Consider the following 26,178-nt stretch of genomic DNA (forward strand, 5'->3'; position numbering starts at 1 on the left):
CTCAGCTTTTACATGTGACAGGTGAGGAATGCTAATTGGACTGAGATGTGAATATCACATGAAAAAAAAGGATCAATTGTTTTAACTGTTGATTAATGCAGAGAATAGAAATCCTGGATTGTCCTGCATTCCACTGGATGTCTGGAACTACACTCCACTGGAAAATACACTGTACTAGAACTACAATTCATCAATCTCTACTGCATAATTGTTTCCACAACACAGGTGAGAACTTGTCTCAGTTGGAACCAGGTAGAGGTAGAATTAAGGCTTCTGGGAATCTTGAGTCTCGTATAAACCAGTTGGGATGCAGCACCTTGAGTATATTCAGTGAGTTCACTTCGTCCAATGAGCCAGCACCATGTATGACGTTCCAGGAACACTCTTCAGAAATCACCTTCTGATGGAGATTAGTCCTTGAAGTGGATGATCTGAACAATGTGAGGTGTTCAATTTTTTTGAAAAAATCCAACAAATTATTTATGCTGTTGATAATTATAATTATCTATCTGGTTTTGTAGTTCTACCAAGCTCGTGTCCTATTTCTTCACAGTTTGAATCCATGAACTCCACTAATGTAAGAGTGTGTGTTCTTCCTTATAATAAATGTGATGTGAAATGTTGTTGATAGTTTCTAGAAATAGTATTTTTGAATACAATATATTGTGAGCCGTTTGGTTGCATTCATGATTGTGGGGAACAGAGCTAGAATTAGGACTTGAGCAATGGTCCTGTTCACTGTCAGGATTTATAATCATTTTCTGTGAGTTAAGATCAATGTTTAAAGTGAAGTTGTCCATCATGCCTCTGCTGTGAGGACAGTGCTATACAAATATAATGGTTGGAAATTGTAAGGACATTCCATCTGGTGTTCCCTCGTCTGAGACCATATCGAGTGTGGACCATGGTACAGAGTTCCATGGGGTCATCGTCATTACAATAGGGCCATGAGGCATCAATTTTGTCATTGGAGACTCCTGATCTTCCAGCTGCACTGATGATACCATTACCTCTCGCCCTTGCTTGCCTGTTCACCCAGTTGAAACCATTGAAGACGACTTCGTGCTATGCACCAGGGACTGCAGGTACTGACATCCCGTCAGATTCGTGTCCTGAAAACCTGGTCCAGTCCTGTGTAAATGAATGAACACGTCCCCTTAGCCCTTTACTTACTTCTCTGTCTGTTGTCCCGAGATCCGTTCCGTGTATGTCCTGTCCAAAGAAATTGTTTCTCCCTTAAGATCACGTGTCCGCTTCATTGTGTAAGGTGCTATAAAACTGTTTCGGTCCATTGTACGCTTCCCTGGAGAGGATGGAATTGGTTAATCGGATTATAGTAAACCAATAACTACCAGCACCTTCAGAAGTTACCAAAGACTTATCAAATTGACCTGCTCCCTGTTAGTTTGTCGTGATTTGAACCGATATCAGTATCACAACCATTCACGGGGTAAATATCTCACTTTGCCGACAAAACATCCACTTGTGAGTTAGGATAAACAGTGCAAATGGAATGCTCCATCTCAAGGAAAGAAAACACTGTCATGTGATGAATCAATTAATAATGTTTCCCCTGATGTTTAACAAGACAGGACTATTACAACATTTGGGGGCGAGGAGGTTAGGTTTTAGACAAAGCAAGTGGAATAATAACGTTTAATGCATGTAAATGCAACAATAATCATCATAAAATTTCTATAATTGTTAATGTTAATATATTGTTACGGTTGTGGAAATTCACAGAACACCAGGCAGGTTCCCTGAAGATCAGTTATTTCGATAAGTGTGTGTTCCAGGTTAGATTTCCCCACCAATGTATAACGGGATTTATTTGTGTGCTGGGCTGTGAAACTTTGAGGTAGTGTTATTCTTTTCTATCTTTTATTTCAAACAAACAGCGTCTCTTCAACGACATCACTACAACCACGTCACCTCCACCACGCCACCTCCACCACCACCACCACAGCATCACAACAACCACGCCATCCCCACCACAGCGCCAACCACACTGCAACCATGACATCTCTACAAGCGAAAAGCACACTCCCAGAAAGCCACCCGAAGAAGAGAACAAAAGCGACGGTTACAAAAACCAAATGCTCGAAAGAGACAGCCAAGGACTCCTGGGATTCCCCCCGCCGTCCGGGAGGTAGGAGGGGCGGATCCAGTCTGGGTAAAGGTTCAAAGGTGAAAGAGGGGAGGGCGCTGATTTCGGGTGAAAAAGCCCCCGGCGGCCCCTCCCCTTGGAGCGATAAAAAGCCGCGTTCGCTGGCCGAAAAGGCAGTTGGCGGTGGGAGTGGAGAGATGCCCCATGGAGAGCTGGAGAGTTCAGAGTTCGGAGTGTTGGAGTGCGGGCAGTTGGTTCGCTGGGGGTTCGCCGGCACAACCAGGAGGCTGGAGTCGAGACCCGTTCACTCCTCCAGCGCGTCGTCGGCTAAGCCAGGCCGCAGTGGAGGCCAGACGACCAAGGGAGCCAGTCGGAGCTCGGGGGTCCGGGCAAAGACACCGAGGGTCACCGAACAAGGACCCATCGAGTCACCACGAGGGTGGCCAGGTAGCCCGCCCGGTCTCTCAGAGCCCCTTCGGTCATCCCGGCTCTGAGAAATTATAAAGGCTCACGAGCCTGGTTCTTTCTTTGTCTTGTCTTTCTAAGTAGAACTGATTAAGTGCATGATTGTGTACATTATAAATAGACATCGGATGTAGGCTTTTGGCTCGTGTCTTGTCCCTGAGCCCCCATTGCTTCATTGACTGCTTACGTGTAAAAATAAATACCCCTATTGTTTGAATGTTAACCTGCTCGTTGTCTCACTTTCTGCCATTGACTGCCATGATGCGTTTGGAATATTAGCTCGCTGATAATTATCAAGACGATAAAACGTACATCTGGTCCGACGGGACTTGGTGATATAAAACCGCTCGGCAATCGCATACGGAACGAGCTGCTTAAGCGGCTCGTTTTCGTGCAGGTCACGTCGAGGTATAAACTCCCGGTATCTCTGTCTGCACAAATAATTAGGTACATCGACAATTAGGCGATCGACCTTGTAGCGTGTGGACAGAGGGATTGGCTGGTTTATGGTGTGTTCAAAACACCCGGAGCTGGGTTTCGGCATTGATCCGGAAGCTACGACTAGATTGCACGTTCGGTGGGCGCGCGTGGCCACAATTGGGCTTAGGCGGTCGTCTGCACGCCGAACAGGCGGAAATGTACAACAATATATATATATATATATATATATATATATATATATATATATATATATATATATATATATATATATATATATATATATATATATATATATATATATATATATATATCGACGTTGTTTAGCAAATCTATGCTGCAATTTATTGTATGAACACAAAATACCTCCAAATTAGTAAATGGACTAACCCATGCGCAGGCCGGAACGTTGTGCTTTTTTGAAATCAGAGCTCTTGCACCACGGATGAAACGAAATGACCCCTGCGGTGTTGAAAAGCGAAAAAAGCTCAACAATGGCGAAAATGGTGAAAATCACCCGAAATTAACTTAAATTAACGAAAATCACCCGTTAATTTTTTCGTTGCACAAGAGGCAGAACCAGTAAATGGTTTTCGGTCTCACACACAGGTGTGATCCATTATCAATTGGCTTGTAGAGTGGTCCCCAAGTGGCTTAAGTACTCAAGCAAGTACTCCAACAAAATGGTTAGCAAGCTGGTTGGTAATGGAATACCTCAACATGACTTTTTTTTTCCACGGAGGGAAAAAGGCAAAAAAACATGGACATTCCTCTTAATTTTTTGCAGTCGAGTCGAAAGCAACATTGACTCAGTGAGTGTGAAAATAGCAAGGAGGCCTCTTTTTTTGGTGAAATAACACGGGGTCCTCTTTTTTGGTGAAATGACACGAGGTCCTCTTTTTTTGGTGAAATGACACGTGGTCCTCTTTTTTGGTGAAATGACACGTGGTCCTCTTTTTTGGTGAAATGACATGGGATCCTCTTTTTTTGGTAAAATAACACGGGGTTCTCTTTTTTTGGTGAAATAACACGGGGTCCTCTTTTTTGTTGAAATGACACGGGGTCCTCTTTTTTGGTGAAATGACACGGGGTCCTCTTGGTGAAATAACACGGGGTCCTCTTTTTTGGTGAAATAACACGGGGTCCTCTTTTTTGGTGAAATGACACGGGGTCCTCTTTTTTGGTGAAATGACACGGGGTCCTCTTGGTGAAATAACACGGGGTCATCTTTTTGGTGAAATAACACGGGGTCCTCTTTTTTGGTGAAATGACACGGGGTCCTCTGTTTTGGTGAAATAACACGGGGTCCTCTTTTATGGTGAAATGACACGGGGTCCTCTTTTTTGGTGAAATGACACGGGGTCCTCTTTTTTGGTGAAATGACATGGGGTCCTCTTGGTGAAATAACATGGGGTCCTCTTTTTTGGTGAAATAACACGGGGTCCTCTTTTTTGGTGAAATGACACGGGGTCCTCTGTTTTGGTGAAATAACACGGGGTCCTCTTTTTTGGTGAAATGACACGGGGTCCTCTTTTTGGTGAAATGACACGGGGTCCTCTGTTTTGGTGAAATAACACGGGGTCCTCTTTTTTGGTGAAATGACACGGGGTCCTCTTTTTTGGTGAAATGACACGGGGTCCTCTTTTTTGGTGAAATGACATGGGGTCCTCTTTTTTGGTGAAATGACACGGGGTCCTCTTTTTTGGTGAAATGACACGGGGTCCTCTTGGTGAAATAACATGGGGTCCTCTTTTTTGGTGAAATAACACGGGGTCCTCTTTTTTGGTGAAATGACACGGGGTCCTCTGTTTTGGTGAAATAACACGGGGTCCTCTTTTTTGGTGAAATGACACGGGGTCCTCTTGGTGAAATAACACGGGGTCATCTTTTTTGGTGAAATAACACGGGGTCCTCTTTTTGGTGAAATGACACGGGGTCCTCTGTTTTGGTGAAATAACACGGGGTCCTCTTTTTTGGTGAAATGACACGGGGTCCTCTTTTTTGGTGACATAACACGGGGTCCTCTTTTTTGGTGAAATAACACGGGGTCCTTTATTTTGGTGAAATGATACGGGGTCCTCTTTTTGGTGAAATGACATGGGATCCTCTTTTTTGGTGAAATAACACGGGGTCCTCTTTTTTGGTGAAATAACACGGGGTCCTTTATTTTGTTGAAATGACACGGGGTCCTTTTTTTGGTGAAATGACATGGGATCCTCTCTTTGGGTGAAATATCAAGGAGTCCTCATTTTGGTGAAATAGCATGGGGTCCTCCTTTTTGGTGAAATAACATGGGGTCCTCCTTTTTGGTGAAATAACACAGATTCCTCTTTTTTGGTGAAATAACACGGGGTCCTCCTTTTTGGTGAAATATCAAGGAGTCCTCTTTTTTTGGTGAAATATCATGGGGTCCTCTTTTTTGGTGAAATAACACCGGGTTGTCTTTTTTGGTGAAATGATAAGGGGTCCTCTTTTTTGGTGAAATGACATGGGATCCTCTTTTGGGTGAAGTGATACGGGGTCCTCTTTTTTGGTGAAATGATACGGGGTCCTCTTTTTTGGTGAAATGACATGGGGTCCTCCTTTGGGTGAAATAACACGGGGTCCTCCTTTTTGGTGAAATATCATGGGGTCCTCTTTTTTGGTGAAATAACACCGGGTCGTCTTCTTTTGGTGAAATGATACGGGTCCTCTTTTTTGGTGAAATGACATGGGATCCTCTTTTGGGTGAAGTGATACGGGGTCCTCTTTTGGGTGAAGTGATATGGGGTCCTCTTTTTGGTGAAATAACACGGTGTCCTCTTTTTGGGCGAAATAACACGGAGTCTTTTTGGGGCATTTTGGGCCTAAATATTTTTGTGCCCAGTGTCCCCAAAAAAATCGTAATCCACCTCTGGGATGGTGCCATCCTCATAAGCTCGAAACTGTGACGACGACTTTAGCTTGGGCAATAAAAGGGAAAACGGGAAAACCTGACTTGAGGCAAGGCGGGAAGAAAGTGATTGGAAGACAAAATTTTGTAAAAATATATATTTTTTAACTTCTCAAATATAAATTACCCCTAAAAGTGTGATGGTAATAAGGAATTGAAAGAATGTATTTTTGTATCTATTTTTTAATGGAGAAAGGTTCACAGGAAAATGTACAAAAATAATTCACTTGATCGGTGTTTATTTTCTTCAAGGTCAAACAAGGACCTCACCATCAGGTACTCTTACAATATATGACATGAAATGAACTTGGGGGGGGGGGGCATAGTTTGCAATTATTTATTTATTTGTTTGTTTGTTTGTACACGTCTTCAAAATTTTGTATCCAATGTCTTCAAGATCGTGGAAGAGTGAGAGCACTGAACGGATCAGGACACAACTAAACAAAAGGAACAGTTGAGAGTGAGGGGAGAACACCAACAACAGAGTTAAAGGATAAAACAGAGGGAGACTTGGACAAATAAGGAATGTGGGGAGGAAAGAGGGGTCGAGAAGGATGCATAGGGTGGACAAGATTGACACAGCAGCAAACTCGGGAAGGAAAAACTAAGATTTGGAAGGAAGTGTATTTGTGGTGGGGGATGGGGAGAAGAGGTAAGTTGATGAGGGTAGAAATGATCTCAGGTGGTGGTGAACTGCTGTCTTGAAGACCTGGAGGTAAGAATGAGATGAAGAGAATGTGGAAGTTGATTCCACAGCTGTGAAAAGAGAGGAACGATTGAGTGGAGGTGAGCAGTGATTGTGGATTTTCACCATAATGGAGTTGATGGTGGACCATGTGCACCCTGTGCACCCTACATAAACCTGGGGGACTTGTTATTGTATTTCAACAGGTTGATGCTGGAGAACAAATCCATCAGAAACGTCCTTACACAGAAATGTCTGGAGAAAATGTATGTATGGCTAAATTGGCATACATTGACATCCATTTCTAGCAGTCTTTCACAACTTCATCGATGGGAAACGGTTTTCCACTTATACAGATGTCTCCTGTGATGCTGCAGCTCATGCATAGTCTTGTGATGCTTTCTTGAACAGTTGAGCTTCATCCAAGTCATGGTGGCACCTTAATAAGTCTCCCTCTGGTGAGTGTTCCCCCTCCATCACATCCCTCAACTGAAACTGCATTACTGTGACTCTGCTAAATACAAGGCAGAATATGTAAACCCTGTTTTTGCCTCATGTACCCAACCCATCCCACTCTGTTCTTAAAGTACCCTCATCCAAATGCAAGGATGAGAGCAGCTCTGCCTCCCTTTGCTGATCTGGAAAGTATGTTACAATGGTTTGGTAAATGGAACGTCTCCTTTAATTATGGAAAGTCTCATGGTCTCAACTAGTTGCTCTTGAAGGATTGTCAAACGAACTCGGCTTTCTATTTCCATGGCCATCCATTGCAAGAAGTTCAATGTCTTCAACTTCTCGGCCTCACCAATCACCATAAACCATGCTTTGTCCTGTACTGACCCCATAGCAAAGCTGGCCTACAAAGCTGCAAATTGGGCATTCTCCATCGATCCAAGTATTTCCTTGGAAAATCAGATCGAATCTCAGTCTACGAGGCATTTATCCCATTTATCCATAGATTAGGAGATACTGATCTCAGCTATGAGTTGGCCAGCCACGCCGACAACACATCCCCCCACACCCGTTAGATCACATCACAACACTCTAAATTATTGGAATCTTCTGTGATGATGTCAAAGCGCGATTTCTGCTGCTGTCACATCGCAGGCCGATTGGTGGTCATTCTGTATTCTCCCGTCTATTCTCCAACAAGGCTCCCTCTGCTCTCTCAATCCTCTGAACCTCCATAGCAACTTCATGATGCATACATTCTTCCAGTAACCCCCTCATAATTAATCTTCCAAAATCTAGGCTGATTGCACACCTCAACTTTTATATTCCTCACTTCTCTCATCTCTGGATGAAACACCTTCCAGAAGCTGTTCTGTCTCATTCTCTTCCCTCCAGGAATTCAAGCTCGCAGTGCACCTCCATCTCTTATCACCAATTATATTGCATGATCTTTATTACCCCCATTAACCTTTCCTGTGTTATTCAAATAGTACTACTATTATCTCCCCTTGATGAACACGTCGTTTCCCTGTAAATGATGTAAACAAACCCACCCTGAGTCCATGACAGTTCTGGTCACACCCAAACTGGAAATATCACAACACACCACAGGTTGTGTGTTCATCTCTTCTTTACCCCCCTCACTCGATTTTGTTCCACATCAATATTCACACCTGGATTTTAAGATTGATTATCAACTGGATCGGAACAGTTCGTTGTAAACTTTAGCAATAACAAGGTTGAAGTCCTGTCTTCCAATGACTGTTCAGTTGAAGATTTGATTCATAAAAGATAAAGAAACTTAATGTAATATTTTTGTGATAATAATTATTTATACATCATTGCTACAATATGAAGTGAAGAAGATCTAAAAGTGCTGTGGATTTTCCAGAAAAGCAGGTGGAAACAAAAGATGGAGAATTTGTTGCAAGACATGACAACAGTAACAACAAGGTGAAATCGGCACAGCAAGTCTGACATCGTTACATTCCTGTGTGATGTCATGAGTGACACACCTGTATTATTACTTCCTTGTAGGATCTAATATCCGTGCCGTTTGAAAACACCTTCATTCGGACAGGTAATGTAAAGATGATTCAGTTACTGGTGATGGGATAATAGATTATTATATGATTTTATTACAAGGATTGATATTAAAACATCTTCAGAATAACAAAGGAGGATAAATATTAAATAAATGTGATGGTTACATGTGGTTCACACTTGTGTTTGGTCCCGATGCGTTTGTGTACCTATGTTTGATATCAACCTTTACAATATGTTTGATGTACAATAAGTTTACACTTACCTGTTTTACTACTTTGTTTTTTTGAAGCCTGGAAAAATGGAAAAAGGGAGTTTTTTTTTTTTCTTTTTCAACAAGATTTAGAACCAGAACCATGATTTATATTCATGGCTTCAATAGAATGACCCAGTACTGGGAATAAGGTGACGCTGTTTAGAAACTACACAGAAAAGGATGAACACCTGTGTCGAGTTTCTTGGTGTCGGGTCGTTCGTTACGGTTAAGGGGGTGGGGGTGAGGGGGAAATGTAATGATTACTTTGGACGAACTAGACGTCATTTTTACAAACGTCCAACACTGGAGATCCTATTATGACCATTCAAACTTTTGCCAACATTGGGCCAACGTTAGTGTGTGCTCGATGGAAAGTATTCTATTATTACAGAAGCAAACTACAATGAAGTTCCTCAAGTGTAACGAACGTCCCATGTTCTTTTTTCATTTTTCATGCGTCCTCGTTTTTCAAGATCACATGACACATGGGCGCCATTTTGTGTCCATATAAGAGCAGAGACTCAGACACGTCATTAGAGAGTTTACAACGTACACAAAACCAAAACTTGACAATTTAGTTGAGAAAATTACAGGTTGTTGTGCCTTGAGATGTAGCCTGGACTGGCCATAGTGCAGTTCGGTCAAATGACTGGTTGGCCGGTCCAATTTGAGGGCCAATGGCCGCTCTATGGTTGGAAATTGCAAATGTGATCAGGGTAAGATATATATATATATATATATATATATATATATATATATATATATATATATATATATATATATATATATATATATATATATATATATATATATATATATATAATATTACACAATGTGGTCATCATGTTAAAATGTTTTTATTACCTCTGATTTGTACACTTCATCACATATTTGTGCTCTCAGGTGACATTAACTCCCATATTCGGCAGCCCCAAAGATCCTTCCTCACCAACCCATATGTTTTTTGGACCAGCCCACATGGGCCAATAAGTTCACACAGCCAAAGCCCACTGATACGTCACATCCTAAGTTTATTGCACCACAAATTTCAAAAATTTCTTCAATGAATTGTGCACAAAAAGACAACGAAAAAGGGCATCAAAAATTAATAGATAAAAAAACCTGTCTCAAGAGAGTAATGCTGCAAAATATGTAATGATAGCCGACCAATTTTCTCCTAAATCCAGTGACTATATTGCAGCTGGTGGACCTGAGTTTAGTACAGAGGCTATCTCCGGGGTCGAGTCAGGGACTGGTAATGTGACTGAGGATACTGCTAAATGTGATCCCACCACAGAGAGTGTAACCGAGGAATCAGAAACACAGGATCAGCTAGAGCATGTAGAAATGCAACAGAAGACCAAGAAGGAACCCAGAGAAGTAAAGAAGAAAGATGGAGTTATCAAGAGGAACTTTGATAGGGTTCAGGTTTCAGGCGCTACTCCACAACCCTCAAACCTATCCATGCGCAACCAAGTGAACCTTACAGAAAAAAATTTCTGCAATAATTCACTTCTTTGAGAGAAAGACAAGGAAAAAGATGAAAGAGAAGAAAAATCAAGAATTTGAACGAATAAAAAGAATTATTAAAAAATATAAATGAGAAAGCATGAAAGCAACAAAGACATCGAGAAGAACCGGACAGACAGATTTCGGCAGTTACTCCCCTGGTTCAAATGCAGCAGCATGCAAATACATGTCATGGAGGAGAGCAAGAATGGGAACGGTAACACTGACAGACAAAATACATTTAATTACTTTGCTTGTCCTCATTCAACTGAGTTGATGTTGTTTTTCAAATACCATCCAAATCAAACTACTACCATTAGCGTTGTGCAGAAAGTGTTCAGATGTAAAGATGGAACTAATCACAAGTGGCTAATGTACTGTGCAGAAAAAAAAATTATGTATTTTGCATGGTCTGTTTGGCATTTTCTAACTCTGATAAAACAAATTAATTCATTGATGGAATGGCAGACTGGAGGCATGTTCATCAGCATGTAGAGGACCGTGAAAAAAAGTCTCATGCACAGAGCTGGTGCAGAATCGTACTTTTTCATATCCAATAAGGCAGATATCAATAGTTTGCTGAGTTGTAATCAAATGTCCGTCCACCAAGAGCAAGTGCACAAGAGATGACATGTACTGGAGCGGGTCATAGACATTGTCAAATGTTTGGCAAACATGGACTTAGCTACAGGGGTAACAAATCGGAGGCTGTATACACTTTAGCAGACATTTCAGTGGATCATGGCAACTTTTTGGAGTTTATTCGACTGCTTAAGGCCCGGTCACACCTTGACGTTTTAGCCAGCGATGGCAATGTATTAAAATGTATGTAAAACGCTGGCTTACGTTGAAGTTTTGATGTTTTTTTTTAAAGATTCGGACGTATTCATCGCGACTTGGTCTTATGTATAACGCATTGGTAACGGACACAGAACGTTTCGTTGTGTTATAGATAACTTATACCAACGAATGCTGAACCTGTTGTCGGCCTACACAACCGATGCCCAACGATAGTCTAACTTAGGCATAGCGCATTGCACGCATCGCCGACGATGTCGTGACGTAGCCTATTAAAAGGCTGACGCACAACGATTCGAATCATAACTGCCGTAGAAATGGAAGTGTCAACATCGCGGTCACACCTTGGCGATCTTGCCAGCGTATGCCGACCTAAGAAAAATGTGTCTAAAACGTTGGGGCACGTCAAATACGGTATGAGTAAGTTTGGTATACGTGAGTACAACGCTAAAGTACGCTATCATACGTCGTAGTAAGTAGAGTACGTCAAGAAATTTTAAACATGTTCAAAATTTTACGACGTACTCGGCGTATGACACACTTCCGCATGCGATGGGGATAAGTTTTACACACGATATGTGGATGCTTACACACGTCCACAAAGGCTAGTTATAAGCTACTCATAAGTCGAAACACGTCGCGGTAATGTCTTTTTTACGCAAAACTTATTTCTAACTTATGTTTGACGTGCTTTGAACCAATTCTTTACGTAGTCCCAACACACATTGACGTATGTAGACGTATTCCAATGACGTCTTCCGGTCGACAAGAAAAAATAAATTAACGTGTTTCTAGCTTACAACTGCCATATAAAGACGTGTTCCCAGCGGTTTTGGGAATTGGTATATAAAAATGCTGCTCATAAAAGGGGAACCCAACAGTGTTTTCGAGTCCTTTTTGAGTCGATGTCCATGTCAGCAGTAACAGTATTAGTATAAGTATTAGTATTAGTATTAGTATTAGTAGTAGTTTGTTCATGTTGGCAGTAGTAGGTGAGTGTGAGGGGGAGGGTGTGGGTTATGATGGATCGTCCTTGCGTTTAACGATTTAACGATTTAAATGATAAACTCAACGATTTAAATGGCTGCATCTCCACTATTGAAAGTAGACGCTTGCGCTCAACAATTGGATTTTTTTACACTCAACGACTTTTAAACGGTACCACTCAACTATTTTCATTGTTTACAATGAACGATTTAAATTGCTGTCACTCGCCTTTGTTTTTTGACGCTGGGGTTTGGAAATTTGAAGCGTTTCTTCTGAACGTGTTAAAACGCTCAAACTCGACTATTTTAAATAGACGCTGCCGATGGACAATTGGAATCATAGCCAAGCTAGACATCGAAGTGTGAACATCCTCGTCATGCCGAAGAAAAGTTTGAAGAATGCTGCAAATAAGTGTCCTGGCCGTGGCCGTGGACGCTGATGCAAGGACGATCCATTATACCGACGTCTTTCAGCCTATGAGTAACTTAAAAGTAACGTCTGTCGACGTGTGGCAACGATCGCGTAACGTGCCAACAACACGTTAATCATAGGTTAGAAATAAGTTTCCGGTACGCTAAACATTACCTCGGCGTGTCTCAACTTATGATTAACTTACAAGTAGCATGTGTTGACGTCTGTCAACGATCGCAGACCAATGCATACAACTTGTGGCCAGCGTAGCGGAACGTGTGAGTCATACGCCGGCATACGTCGTGAAATTTCAAGCATGAAAAAATTTGAGGACAACCAAAAAGTACAACGTTTAAAGCCAACGTGCAACGATGTATGGCAGTGTTTTTCAGCGTGCTCTCAATGTTATCAAAACTTACCCATAACGTATTCAACGTGTGCCAGCGTTTTAGAAAAAAAATTCAAAAATCGGCATACGTTGGCTAAAACGTCAAGGTGTGACCGGGCCTTTAGCAAGTATGATATGTGTTTGCAACAGCACATAAACAATTGTACTGAGTGAAGCAAAATGCTGCTAATTCAGGTGGGGGCAGGGGGTCGTTGGTGACCTTTCTTTCCAAGACAACAGTAAGTGAAATTATTGAGGAAATGCGGCAACTGATCAAAGAAAGTATTGCAAACAAAGTGAAGGAGGTGGGTATGCTTTCTATTCAAATAAACACAATGTTGAATTGGCGTTGAAAAAAGGCTTGGAAAAAAAATAAGGAAATAAATTATTGCCGACAGCCCAAATTTTTGCCGGTGTGCTTACAAATGCCTGGGCTAATTGCTCGTCCCAGACCATCACTGCTTGAGATGGACAGGGTCCACCAAAAGTCTTGACTGTATTTGAAACAGCAATGTAGGAAATAAGAAGCACGTTGTGCTGAATATATAAGATGGAAATGAAAGAACACACCTTGGCGATTGTTCACAATTTATTTTGTGAAAATCACGTCCAGTAAGTGACCGCCACAAGAATCCAAACAAAATTTTGCCCACTGCACAACACATTCCATCACTGATGCCAGTGTTTCCAACAGAATGTTATGGAGTTCTCCATGAATATTGTCCTTTAGTTCTTGTAAGGTCTTGGGTTTTTTTGGTTTTGGGCACAATTTTGTGTGGATGCTCGTGGCAGTCACTTACCGGATGTGATTTTCACGAAGTAAATTGTGAGCAATCTCCAAAGTGTGTTTTTTCATTTCCATCTTATATACAGTATTCAATACAACATACTTCTTATTTCCGACATTGTTGTTTGAAGTAGTCATGACTTTTGGCAAACCCTGAACCAATCGCTCAAAAATGTCAATATACAGGTTTTTCACAAATACCACAACAAAGATTATAATTATCTGTGAAGCCAAAGCCAATCGACTTAACTGGCAAATATTGTCATCTTCTTGACTCTGTGGAGTAAATTTATTACTTTACTAGTAAAGGTACCCAGCATTGCCAGGAAACATTGGGGCCTTCCTCACACCCCTTCCCTCCCTCACCTCACCACTACCCCTGCCTCCTCCCAGCAAACCCCCTCCTTCTGGACTCCCACACCGCCCCTTCCCTTCCCTCTCTGTGGAATTCCACCCCACTCCATCCCCTCACTCCTCCCAAACCACCTCTTCCCCTCACAAGAAAGAAAGTGCATCAGAGATTGCAGACCCTCACCAGGACTTGTTTTGTGTGGTGTTTGTGTACTTTTGTGTGGTGTATTTTTGTGTGCTGGTGTGCCACGCAATTAAAAATAGGACCACTGGACCTGTAGTTTATCTGTGCCCTGCCCTAATGTTGAAACCCAAATTTGGTAGCATTCTTCCGGTTTTGGGGATTGGCACACGTGGACGGCTGGGTGATGACCTCTCCAGCCAGTTCTCCTAAAGTGAAGCTTCCTGGACCATTTACATTGTTTTGCTCTTTCGTTTTTTGTTTAATTTTTGTTTCTGTTTTGTTATTTGTGTTTTTCATCAACTTTTCTGTCCCAAATCGTGTCCTGTTGTGTTGAATCGTTTCGTTCGTCTCTCGATCTCAGTTGGGCCTTCCTGTGATAGTCGGATGTACGTGCCCTCCGTCTTCTGCCTTGTTCTCACTTCCTTGTTCTAGTTGTTGCTTCTGGACTGTCAGTTTAGTCCTTTTTCCCCCTTTTCCCCTCTGCCCTCAAAAAATTAAACCAAATTGTATCTACTCCTTCACCCCCAGAGAAAAATATAATATATTATAAATAAATTACCAACAACAACTTACTGTGATGATGTCACTTACTGTAGTTCACAAGAAGGCAAGCTCGACCAGAACAAAACAAGTGTTTTTTGTGTGTTGCTTTGCGTATTTTGTTTTCGTCATTTCTGTCAGGGGCTGTGGGACTGTATTTATAAAGGTTGTAGTTGTGTTCATAACAGTTTTAGCAGGTATATGTGATGTTTAATGAAAGAAACAAGGGGGAGGCCTCACAGGTTTAGCGTTTAAGTCAGTTAGGGCCTTGGAAGTATGGGGGTGAAAAAGGGTATAAATAGAGACCGAAGGAGAGAGAAAGAGGAGTTCATAAAATGTGATAGTTGCTCAACGTGGGCCACATCAATAATAGGGGAAGCAGAGGGTTCTTACTGTTGTAGGAAGTGTGAGGAAATAGCCCACTTAAGGATAGTTATTACGAGGTTGAATGAACGCATCGATAAGTTTCAGCCAGGAGAAAAATGTGAGCAATTTGTAGATAATAGTTGGTTACGGTTGTGGATTGAAGTTGCTGAGGATATTCGAAGTGGTGACGGTGCAGCGGAGGCAGGCGGTGGTGATGATGCAGTGTGGGAAGGTGGTGAAGGCAGATGGTGGTGATGGTGCAGTGGGGGCAGGCAGTGGTAATGGTGCAGCAGGGGCAGCAGGTGGTGACGGTTCAGCACGGACAGGTGGTGGTGATGGTGTGGCAGGGGAAGGTAGTGGTGATGGTGCAGTGGGGGCAGGCAGTCGTAACGGTGCAAGGGGGTCAGCGGGTGGTGATGGTGTAGCGGGAGCAGGCGGCGGTGATGGTGCAGCAAGGGCAGGCAGCGGTGATGGTGCAGCGGGGGCAGGCGGTGGTGATGATGCGGCGGGGGAAGGCAGTGGTGATAGTGCGGTGGTGGCAGGCAGTGGTGATAGTGCGGTGGGGGCAGGCAGTCGTGATGGTGCAGTGTGTGCAGACAGTGGTAGAGGGCCTTCTTCATGGTCCATGTCTCTGATCCATTTCAGAGTATATTCTCTTCACAAGCTCCAAAGAACGCAAGTTTGGTAGATCTTGAAATGTTCGACTGCAAGATGTGCTGCAGCCTGTTATATGCACTCCAAGCTTGACCTTTGTGTGATATGAAGTCCATCTTGGACTCAGTTACATAAGACCCTTAGTACTTGAAGTCTTTGACTTCATTTAGTTGTGAGCCATCCTTGGAGAAGATTGGTAGATGATCAGCATCCTCATTTACTGTCATGTATTCTGTTTTCTTCTCATTTAGAAACAGATCGACATTAGCTGAAGCATTTTCAACAGAAATTAGAAGGTCTTGAGCATCCTTCAAAAGTGTCGCTGTTTTAGGTGATGTCATCTGCATAGTCAATGTCTGTGAGATGCTTATCTCTGTCGCAATTTGATCTTTTTGGCTTGATGTCAATTCCTTTCTCTTTCATGGTCTCCAGTGACTGCCTGAGAATGTAATCCACAACTATAACAAAAAGATAAGGAGCAAGGACCAAGGGTGTCCCCTTGGAGGATGTGAAAAACTCCTTGGTTGGGCTGTCCATACTTTGAACACAGCTAGTAGTCCTGGATCCAGCCTAAAGTGTCGCAAAAAAGTTGATGTGCAGGGATTTTCAAATAGTTTTTGCAATCTATGAACATAAAATGTCAAAATTATTTTGGTTCGACATTTGCACGATGGGACATTTTCAGGATGGCAGCCATTTTGGAAAAAGGCTTTTTCCAACACTCAAATCACTAAAATTTTCAACATTTTATTGTATGAAAAGGACTGATAAAGTGATATTTTGCCTTTTCAAGCTGCAGGACAAAGGGAATGCATAATTGATTAGACTCTCGCATTATGCAATTTCCATTATGACCGCCGCCAGTTCAGCAATGTGATGGTTTAACCAAACCGGTGCTTAAGAACTCAACAATATTTTGATTTAACAATTTTCAATTGAATTACACTGAACAACAAATTGCAAATTTTTTTTTTTACTGGAGATGTGTAAAGTGATTAAGACTAATTTGGGTACGCTGATTTCAAAAATCATAACCGTTTTGCTGTATCACGTCAGGATTTTCAGGAACAGAAATATTCCCATTGCCTCGAAGTCAGGATTTCAATGAAATTTACATATGTCTTTAACATGTCTATTTCGTACAATTGTTGTTAACTTATGTTATATTTCTTTCTTTCAGATAAAGATGAGTAGGCGTTCCTGTACCAATCATCCTGACAACTTCTGTTATGTCTGTGGTCGGTATACCAAAAAAGATCAACAGCGAAGTATATCTACAGCAGTGAAAATGAAGGCCGCCTACTTTCACTACTTCGGGTGTAAGGTGGGGACCAAGAACAGAGCTGGGCACCACACATCTGCTGCACAAGCTGTCACACAACCTTGACTCAGTGGTTGGTGGGCAAGCGCGCGAGCATGCCATTTGCGGTGCCCATGATATGGCGTGAGCCGCAGAATCATCATGATGATTGTTATTTCTGCTGCACAAGCATCGCCGGCTTCAACAAGAAGAATAAAGGTCACATCAAGTACGCTGACTGCGTCTCTGCTCGTAAACCTGTGCCTCATGATGACGAGAACCCCGTTCCAACACCTCCAGCTGATCAGAACATAGCTGTAAGCAGTGGTGAAGAGGATGGTGATGATGAACCTTTGAACCCGGACACTCCAGAATCACACCTTCTGAACCAGGGAGACTTAAATGATCTTGTAAGAGATCTCTCGCTGTCAAAGGCGAAGGCAGAGCTGCTTGGATCAAGGCTGCAGCAGTGGAATCTACTTGAACCTAACACCAAGATATCCTTGTTCAGAGCACGTCACAGAGACATGGCTGAGTTCTTTGAGATGGAAGACACGATGACATTCTGCAGTGACATCAACGGTCTGTTGAAAGAACTTGGGTGTGATCACGATCCTGCAGACTGGCGCCTCTTCATCGACTCAGGAAGAACAGCTTGAAGGCTGTTTTGCTCCCACAATGGCAACGAGAAACCATCAGTCCCACTGGCTCACGCGTTCGGCATGACAGAGACCTATGAGACTATGCGACAGCTGCTTGATTCCATCAAGTACAATGACTTCAACTGGCACATCTGCGGAGACTTGAAAGTGGTGGCGCTGTTGTTAGGGCTGCAGTCAGGCTACACGAAATACATGTGCTTCCTTTGTCTCTGGGATAGCAGAGACGACAAGAATCACTGGACGAAGAAAGATTGGGAAGAGCGAAAAGAGCATGTACCTGGTCGACACAACGTGAAGCATGTCGCCCTTGTCGACCCAGCCAAGGTTTTCCTTCCACCACTCCACATAAAGCTCGGCTTGATGAAAAGTTTTGTACGGGCAATGGATCTGAATGGGCGTGGGTTTTTATACCTCAAGGAAAAGTTTGGCAACACCTTGTCGGAGGCTAAGATCAAGGCTGGTGTCTTTGTTGGACCGCAAATCCGACAGATTATGAAGGACGAAACTTTTCCGACAACTCTAAACCCCAAAGAGCTGGCAGCGTGGAGGAGCTTCAAAGCTGTGACGGACAACTTCTTGGGGAACGAGCGCGCGGACAACTATGAAGAAATAGTGCAGCAGCTGCTGGAGTCCTTCAGGAAACTTGGCTCCAGGATGTCCCTGAAAATCCATTTCCTACACCAGCACCTGAACTTCTTCCCTGACAACTTGGGAGCAGTCTCGGACGAGCACGGCGAGCGATTCCACCAAGAGATTTCACTCATGGAGACGCGTTACCAAGGGCGGCACAACCCGAACATGATGGGCGATTTCTGCTGGTTCCTGCATCGTGAAACTGACACAGAGCAGCACAAACGCAAAGCCAAATGCCTAAAGCATTTTTAATGACATTCTAGTGGAGTTTTTCTGTAATTTCTATAATTTTGAAGCATTCATGATGAAATAAATGAATAAATGAATTTTTGTAAATTTCATTGAAATCCTGACTTCTAGGCAATGGGAATATTTCTGTTACTGAAAATCCTGACGTGATACAGCAAAACGGTTATGATTTTTGAAATCAGCGTACCCAAATTAGTCTAAATCACTTTACACATCTCCAGTAAAAAATTTTTGTTGTTCAGTGTTATTTATGTACAGATATATTTGTATTGTTATCTCTACAGAGAAGTTGTTCTCAACTTGAACTTTTCAATGTCTTTTATGTATTATCACATGAAGTAGAACATTTGCAAAATACACAACAATTGAGGTTTGCCTTTCTAGATTTACACCGTTTGGTTTTACAGTGTTTACAGCCGCAAACAGTTAGTAGGACATCTGGAAGTGGTTTTAGGTGTTTTGATCGAACAAGTACTCCATCAGATTCTTCCCAGCCATAGTCAGTCGGCTCGAGGGAAACTCTCTGGTCCAAAAGAGTAACAGATTCACGAACAGCCAGGAATGTTCTTTGTATATGTCCCTCTATGACACTGGATGTTGGTGGAAGAGTAGCCATTGACTTGTTTAGGTTTTTGTGATAGTCTTCATATCGAAGTTCATCAAACGTGTCAACTTGTTTCTTAGTTGACCAGACCTTAAAAAGATATTTCTCGAGATTCTGTACATCAGTATCAGAAAGGGTATCTATTTCGCCAAAGTCGGTTAGGAATGACACCGGATCAGCAGCCAATGCTCCATGCTTCGTGCCTATCTTGCTGAGAGCATCATTCCCAGAGGCTAAGTGAGCTTTGACTAACACACGACTTAAATCAGGGCCAAGTCTTTTCTGGAGAGTATGGAGTGGTAGTAATCGTTGTTTCTCGTCAGTTCCGAACTGTATACAAAGTTCTGACAGCCCGTTAGATTTGAATGTCTCAATATACCGCAGCATGATGGCGATGACATCTGTGTCATTCGAAAGCAGGACAACCCTCTTAGTGTTGTGCTGAGCTGCCCAGTTGACATGTGGTACAAGCTGATAATCTGCCTCCTCAATAGAATTCTTCATTTCCATGAGGGAATGGGCTGTTCCATTTGAAAACCTCTGAGCTGGAAGAACCTCACCATTCACTATAACCCCACTCACTACAAGTGGTGTACTAGTCTGTGCTGAATACATCTTGGCTTCAGTGATGGCGAGGCTCTGTAGATTCTGTTTGTTAGTTGACGATGCCCAGAATTTCTCCAACTGGACAGGCCCTGGTGTTTCTGAACAGATTGATACTAAGTCCATGCTTTCCGAGGACGATGCCCTTCGGATTCTTTCAGACTCTTTGGTTGATTTATGTAAGTAACTGTCGAAGATGATGTGGATTTCTTGAGTAGAACATACAGACTGTGCCTTTCGGAAGATGGTCTTTATTGACTGGCCAAATGTTTTCTGTGTTGTCATCTTTATCATACATATTTGTGACATGAAGTCGACAAGTACAGTTGTTTTAGAGCAGGATACAGGTTCAAATAAACAGTCCTCTGTTGAGAGATTCTTCTCCAGTTCTACTATAAGAATGTGCTTTGCTGGCTTCTTTGGAACTTCACCATCAAACAATGGGCTTGTCTGTAGTAGATCATAACATAATATATCGTCCATGGTCTCTCCACGTTGTTTGGCTATCTCAAGTCTCTATTGTGCTAAGCCAAGTTCCTTTGTTGTCACTGGTACAGCACTAGTTTGTTTACTTTGTCCCTTAGAGAAGTTGAAATTCAGTAGGTTAACTCGAGATATTCTATCTCCCAGTTTCTTCTCTTTGGTGATATATCTCTCCTGGAGAAATGATTTATAAGCGTCTTCTCCGTGATCCATTACATTGAGAAGCCGTTCTTTTACACGTTCAGCAACACTGTACATTGTGACAAGGTTGTGAAGGCCTACGTTTTGAGTGACATCGAAGGGATTGCCCTTGGTTTCTAGGAACTGAAGTAACCGAGTGACATTTTGGTCAAACAGTTCCGACTTTCTCCCAGTCAGTTCATGGTGGTAGGTCTCCATATGCTCCATCACATTAGCATTTGTCAGTTCACGGAAGGTATTGCTTATGTCGAGGACCTCGTGATAGATAAGTTGCCATTCAGTCACATACTCGCTTCTCCTGGTCTGCCCTGTGATTCCCTTAGAGCTTTTCTGTGATCTTTGGATAGACTGCTCAAGATTGACGCCATGATGTGAATATCTGCAAAGATAAGGCGTCAAGTTAGTCATCAGTGATTAAGCTTGCCTGGCATATTTACTTTCACAACTTTAGAGCACATACGAGGTGTGTTCAAAAAGTATCCAACCTTAATTTTTCGTGCGTAAACAAATGAAGCAAGGGAGGTGTGGTTTGGTGCACATAGGTAGGCGATCCTAATTCATATGCATGAATATTTTCCCGCCTGCAGAAGATGTCGGTCGCCGACAGACCACCGATGAGTGAGGAAGTGTAAGTGAGCGCCGTCGGATTTTCGTTTTTGACAAAATGACGGATCACTGTGGTCTCATCGCCAGTGATCACTGTGTTGAAGAAGTTGGGATCGCTGTTCACAGTCTCCAGCATGTCCTGTGCGATCTCCAAACGGAGTTGCTTCTGCTCGATCGTTTGCAGCTTTGGCACGAACTTCGCTGAGATTCTCCTTAAGCCCAAATCCTCAGTCACAATGGAATGAACGGATCCAATGCTGACGCCCGCCTCGTCTGCAAGTTCTCTGGTCGTGATTCGACGATCCTGCATCAGCAGGGTCCTCACTTGGTCAATGACGATCTCATTTCGGGATGTTGAGGGCCTACCAGAACGTGCTTCACTTTCCACTGATGTGCGACCATCTTTGAAGCGGTTGTACCACTCTTTTATCTGTGTGGTGCCCATTGCTTCATTCCCGAAGGTCTGTTGAATCTTGCGGATCGTTTCCACTTGGGAATCGTCAAGCTTTACACAAAATTTGATGCAGTAGCGTTGTTTAAGTTTTTTCCGTCATTTTGTCAAAAACGAAAATCCGACGGCGCTCACTTACACTTCCTCACTCATCGGCGGTCTGTCGGCGACCGACAGCTTCTGCAGGCGGGAAAATATTCATGCATACGAATTAGGATCGCCTACATACGTGCACCAAACCACGCCTCCCTCGCTTCATTTGTTTACGCACGAAAAATTAAGGTTGGATACTTTTTGAACACACCTCGTACATATTAAGACAGACCTGCAACCTCACAACATAGTGTAGGTAGACCCCCCCCAAAAAAAGAATTTGAATTTTGAATTTGAAAATTCAACTTTGAATGGTTTTTACAGTAACCTAAAATTAATATTTTCCGACCCAAAAATGTCTGATGACATCAAAATGGTCATTTTAACAGGGGTATTATTGAGTTATTGGGGGTAATTTATGATAATTTCACATTTTTTTCAAAATGGCCGCCAGAATGAAAATGTCCAAAGAGTGAAATGTCTACCCAAATTAATTTATTTCATTAGCTACCGCAGAACCTTTTTCTGCAGTAAAACTGGATGCACAACCACTTTTTTTACGGATAGGTAGCCAGGATCCTGGACTATAGAGGGGTTGTTGTACATTATGGAAATTGCTTGCACTGTTTCTTATAGGATGCCAGAGTTCAAAAGAATTTGAAGCATGCCCTTCCTGTTGACGCTGTCAAAGGCCTTGGACAAATCCACAAATCCTAAGCTTGCTTTCTGCTTCGAGATCTTTAGTTCTTCTATGATCCTCCTTTAGGCAAGAATCTGATAAGACTAAAGGGAACTATAAACCTGTTAATTTGACTTCAGTTGTGGGGAAGGTGTTGGAGACAATAATTATGGACCAGATGAGGAACCAATAAAATAAATACAAACTAATTATAGGTCATCAGCATGGATTTACCAAAGGCAGTGCCTGTCAAATAAATCTTTTAGAGTTCTTTGAAGCAGAGTTTGATTGGGTGGATGAGGGAAAGGCAGTGTACATAGTATATCGAGATTTTCAGAAGGCATTTGATAAGGTACCATAAATCAGGTTGTTAGCCAATGTGAGGGTTTGTGGAGTGGCTGGTCAGGTAGCTAATTTAATTGCAAACTGGCTTAGTGATAGGAAGCAAAGAGTGGCTGTGAGTGGGAGGATGTCTTGCTGGGAGGATGTAAGTAGCGGGGTACCTCAGGGATCAGCACTCTGAACATAACTCCTCATTATTTACATTAACGATTGGGATAGTACGGTGAAGAGTAAGCTTTCCAAATTTGCAGATGAAACAAAGCTTGGAGGTGAGGTGGATAGCAGAGGGTGTGGTGATCAGATTCAATAAAGTATTGATACTTGTACAGATTGGGCAAAAGATTGGCAGATGTAATTTAACCTGAGTAAGTGTAAGGTGTTGGGGATGGGAAAGAACAATGAAAATAGAGATTACAGGATGCAAGGGGTAATTTTGGAGCGTGTCACACAGGAGAAGGATCTGGGGGTGGTAATAGATACGGGAGGTAAGGAGGCAGCACAGTGCCAGGTAGCTGTTGGTGGGCCACAAATCATGGGCCATAGCCTGAGAGTAAAGAAGAAAAGAGTTAAGACGGTAGTAAGACAGGGGCCTTTACTCAGAGAGTTGTTAATGCATGGAATGGTCTCCCTGGAAAGGTAATGGCAGCAGAAAAAGTAGATAATTTAAATTAGAATTTGATAGGTACCTGGAAGTTATGGAGATAGAGAGGTATCGGGATGTTGGCAGGACTTTGAGGTAACTTGAGCATTGATGGGTGATTGTGTGCATGTGTACGGAGTGCTGTTGGTGGGGGTCTCATCGAGGGCCATTTTGACATGCATCTCATGTTATGTGGTTGCCGAAGCAGTCCCCTGCACCTTTAGGCACATTCCTGGATGGGTCACCACTCTGACGAAGGATGATCAAATGGCTCGATCATCCCAGCAAGTTGGTACTTTTTTTGCTGACCTCAGAAGGAAGACAGGCTGAGTCAACCACACCTGATATTAATTCAACAGCCGAGCGGGATTTGAACTCGGGACCCGAGGATCCCAAGCCCAGCACCTAACCATTAATCCAACATCAGGCATACCTGACCAGCATGGCCTCCACAAATTTAACATCCCTACCCTGACCTAATATTGTCACCCATATTTGGTAGCATTCCCACTGGTGGGTCTGGATAAGATTTTGGAAGAAATTTTCTAAGTCGGCCATTTTGACCTACTTAAAGTCAAGTGACTGGATCAAGCATTGCAAGCCCTGTTTACAGTCAGGAGAGGAACGTTGCTGCCAAGTTTAAGCCAGACTGGTCCAGCGGTTTGGCTGGAGAAGTTGAAATAGGAGACGGACGGATGGATGGACGTTGCTTGATGACAATATAATATTTGGAATTTAAATCCAGATAAGCTAAAAATTTGTATATACCTTTGGGTATTTCATGGCCACAACCTAAATATTGATGGGACAACTATCTTTAATCGTTATTTTATGTATGTCAGAGATACGTACAGCGTCCCATTCTGATATTTATCAAAATTGCAATTTATTTGTGAATTTGTCCTGTTTGGACCAGAGAAGATATTTGAATCTCACGAATGTTGCTAACTAAAACTATCCTTCCTCGCACCGATAAATTTACCCCATTGTGATTCCTGTACACCTGCTGTTGCCTTCATAGTTATGGTGGTGGGCTTGGGATCCTTGGATCCTGAGTTCAAATCTCACGTAGCTGTTTAATTAATACTAGGTGGGGTTGACTCAGCCTGTCATCCTTCCGAGGTCGGCAAAATGAATGCCAGCATGCTGGTACACTGTGTCGGAGTGGCGACCCGTCCAGAATCGTGCCCAATAGCCAAGAGACTGCTTAAGCAGCACCAACGCTTTGCTCAGAGTATGGTCCCAATGGATGGATGGATGGATGGATTCCTGTGAGTATCATACATTCGTGTGAGTATCATACACATAGAAACATGAACGTCTGTGTTTCACAACAGGTGCTGTTCCACTCTCTCTTTGAAAATGAGTGAAACTCGGTAGAACCTCTCACCAATTAACCTGTTGATTCCTGGAACTCATTATGGATCAACTGTGGCTGCTTCCCCTAATTATCTTCATCACGGTTTGTTTCATTCGAGTTATTCTGACCCTTGTAAATGCACAAAAACCATAGAGTTCCAAAAATGAATATGTGGTAGATATTATTAATGATTGAATGTGATTATATTATATAAGTTTATACGTGTGTCTTCAGTCTTTGTTTCTCATGCAAGTTATTTTAGAACTGGTAGGGACAGAATGTGTTATTTTTACCTTCATCATGGCTCACTGAACAGCAAGTGCTCTTTGAGAAGAAGACAACCTTACACTTTCTGATCGCTCACCTCCACTGGAGCTTGCTCAGCAGAGAAGGGGTTAAATACAACACTCAAGGGAGAAACAGCACTCAACCTCAGTTCCTCTCATTTGTTCCTCTCATTGACATTGCTGCAACAAAGAGGAACAAAAGATTAATGACTTTGGCAGGTGAGAATGTGACCAGACAAGTGTCTATTGTTGGAAAGACATGTGGAAAAACAAGCAACAGCGAAGGCTGGTCCAAACTCTCTCTCTCTCTCTCTCTCTCTCTCTCTCTCTCTCTCTCTCTCTCTCTCTCTCTCTCTCTCTCTCTCTCTCTCTCTCACTCTCACTCTCACTCTCACTCTCACTCTCACTCTCACTCTCACTCTCACTCTCACTCTCACTCTCACTCTCACTCTCACTCTCACTCTCACTCTCACTCTCACTCTCACTCTCTCTCACTTGTTTTTGCAGCACAAGGCTTAAGCTGAATTGCAATCTGCACACCGCAGTGTGTTCAAATATTCCAAGTGATTGTTCTTCCACATTCCCCTTGCTCGAGGAATGGGCCCAATCTGTGGGCTACCTTTATTTCCTCGAGAAAGTTCCCTTTTTGTGTCTTCAGTGTTGTTTTTTGTGTTAAATGTTTAAGAATTTCTCTTTGTTCAGAGGATAAATGTTAGAGTCAAGGGTTAATGAAATTTAGTTGCTGTACTGGGGTAAAGTGTAAAAGTGGTGTATGTTGGTAATGGTTGATTAATTATGTACGTAATAAGTTCACAGGGAATGAGCTGCGCTGGTCATGCTTATTACCTCCACCACCGAAGGTGAAGGAGGTCATGTTTTTCACCCCTCCTCTGTTTGTTTAGTTGTCTGTCTGTGTGCAGGATATCTCAAAAAGTTTTGGACGGATCTGGATGAAATTTGGTAGGCAGGATTAGTGTGTGACAAGGACGAAGTGTTTAGGTTTTGGTGAAGATCCGGATCCGGATCCGACTCCGATAATTTGTTAAGTGATTCTTCACCATTGAGAGATGGGGATAAAATAAAATATTGCACGGTATCTCAAAGAGTTGTGGACAGATCCGGATGGAATTTG

At 42.6% G+C, this 26,178-nt stretch overlaps 3 protein-coding genes across 4 annotated transcripts in view; 2 read left to right on the forward strand and 1 right to left on the reverse strand.

Annotated features, from left to right (window-relative positions):
- The window catches only part of LOC147033509 (E3 ubiquitin-protein ligase TRIM7-like), a 1,095,521-nt gene that overhangs the window by 407,704 nt on the left and 661,639 nt on the right, over positions 1 to 26,178 (reverse strand). The window lies entirely within an intron of this gene.
- The window catches only part of LOC147033518 (E3 ubiquitin-protein ligase TRIM7-like), a 207,795-nt gene that overhangs the window by 63,847 nt on the left and 117,770 nt on the right, over positions 1 to 26,178 (forward strand). The gene's annotated exons all lie outside the window — the stretch shown is intronic.
- LOC147033520 (tripartite motif-containing protein 16-like) overlaps positions 8,540 to 26,178 on the forward strand; it is a 51,778-nt gene continuing 34,139 nt past the window's right edge. For both annotated transcript variants that reach the window (XM_085855739.1, XM_085855743.1), the window contains exons 1-2: positions 8,540 to 8,659; positions 24,737 to 24,861. In XM_085855739.1, the coding sequence (XP_085711865.1) occupies positions 24,820 to 24,861 (42 nt within the window). In that variant the 5' untranslated portion in view covers positions 8,540 to 8,659; positions 24,737 to 24,819. The remainder of the gene's footprint in view (positions 8,660 to 24,736; positions 24,862 to 26,178) is intronic.

Source organism: Eptatretus burgeri, chromosome 2, assembly GCF_056783735.1.
Source record: "Eptatretus burgeri isolate ZD-2024b chromosome 2, Ebu_testis_v1, whole genome shotgun sequence".
Lineage (NCBI taxonomy): Eukaryota > Metazoa > Chordata > Myxini > Myxiniformes > Myxinidae > Eptatretus > Eptatretus burgeri.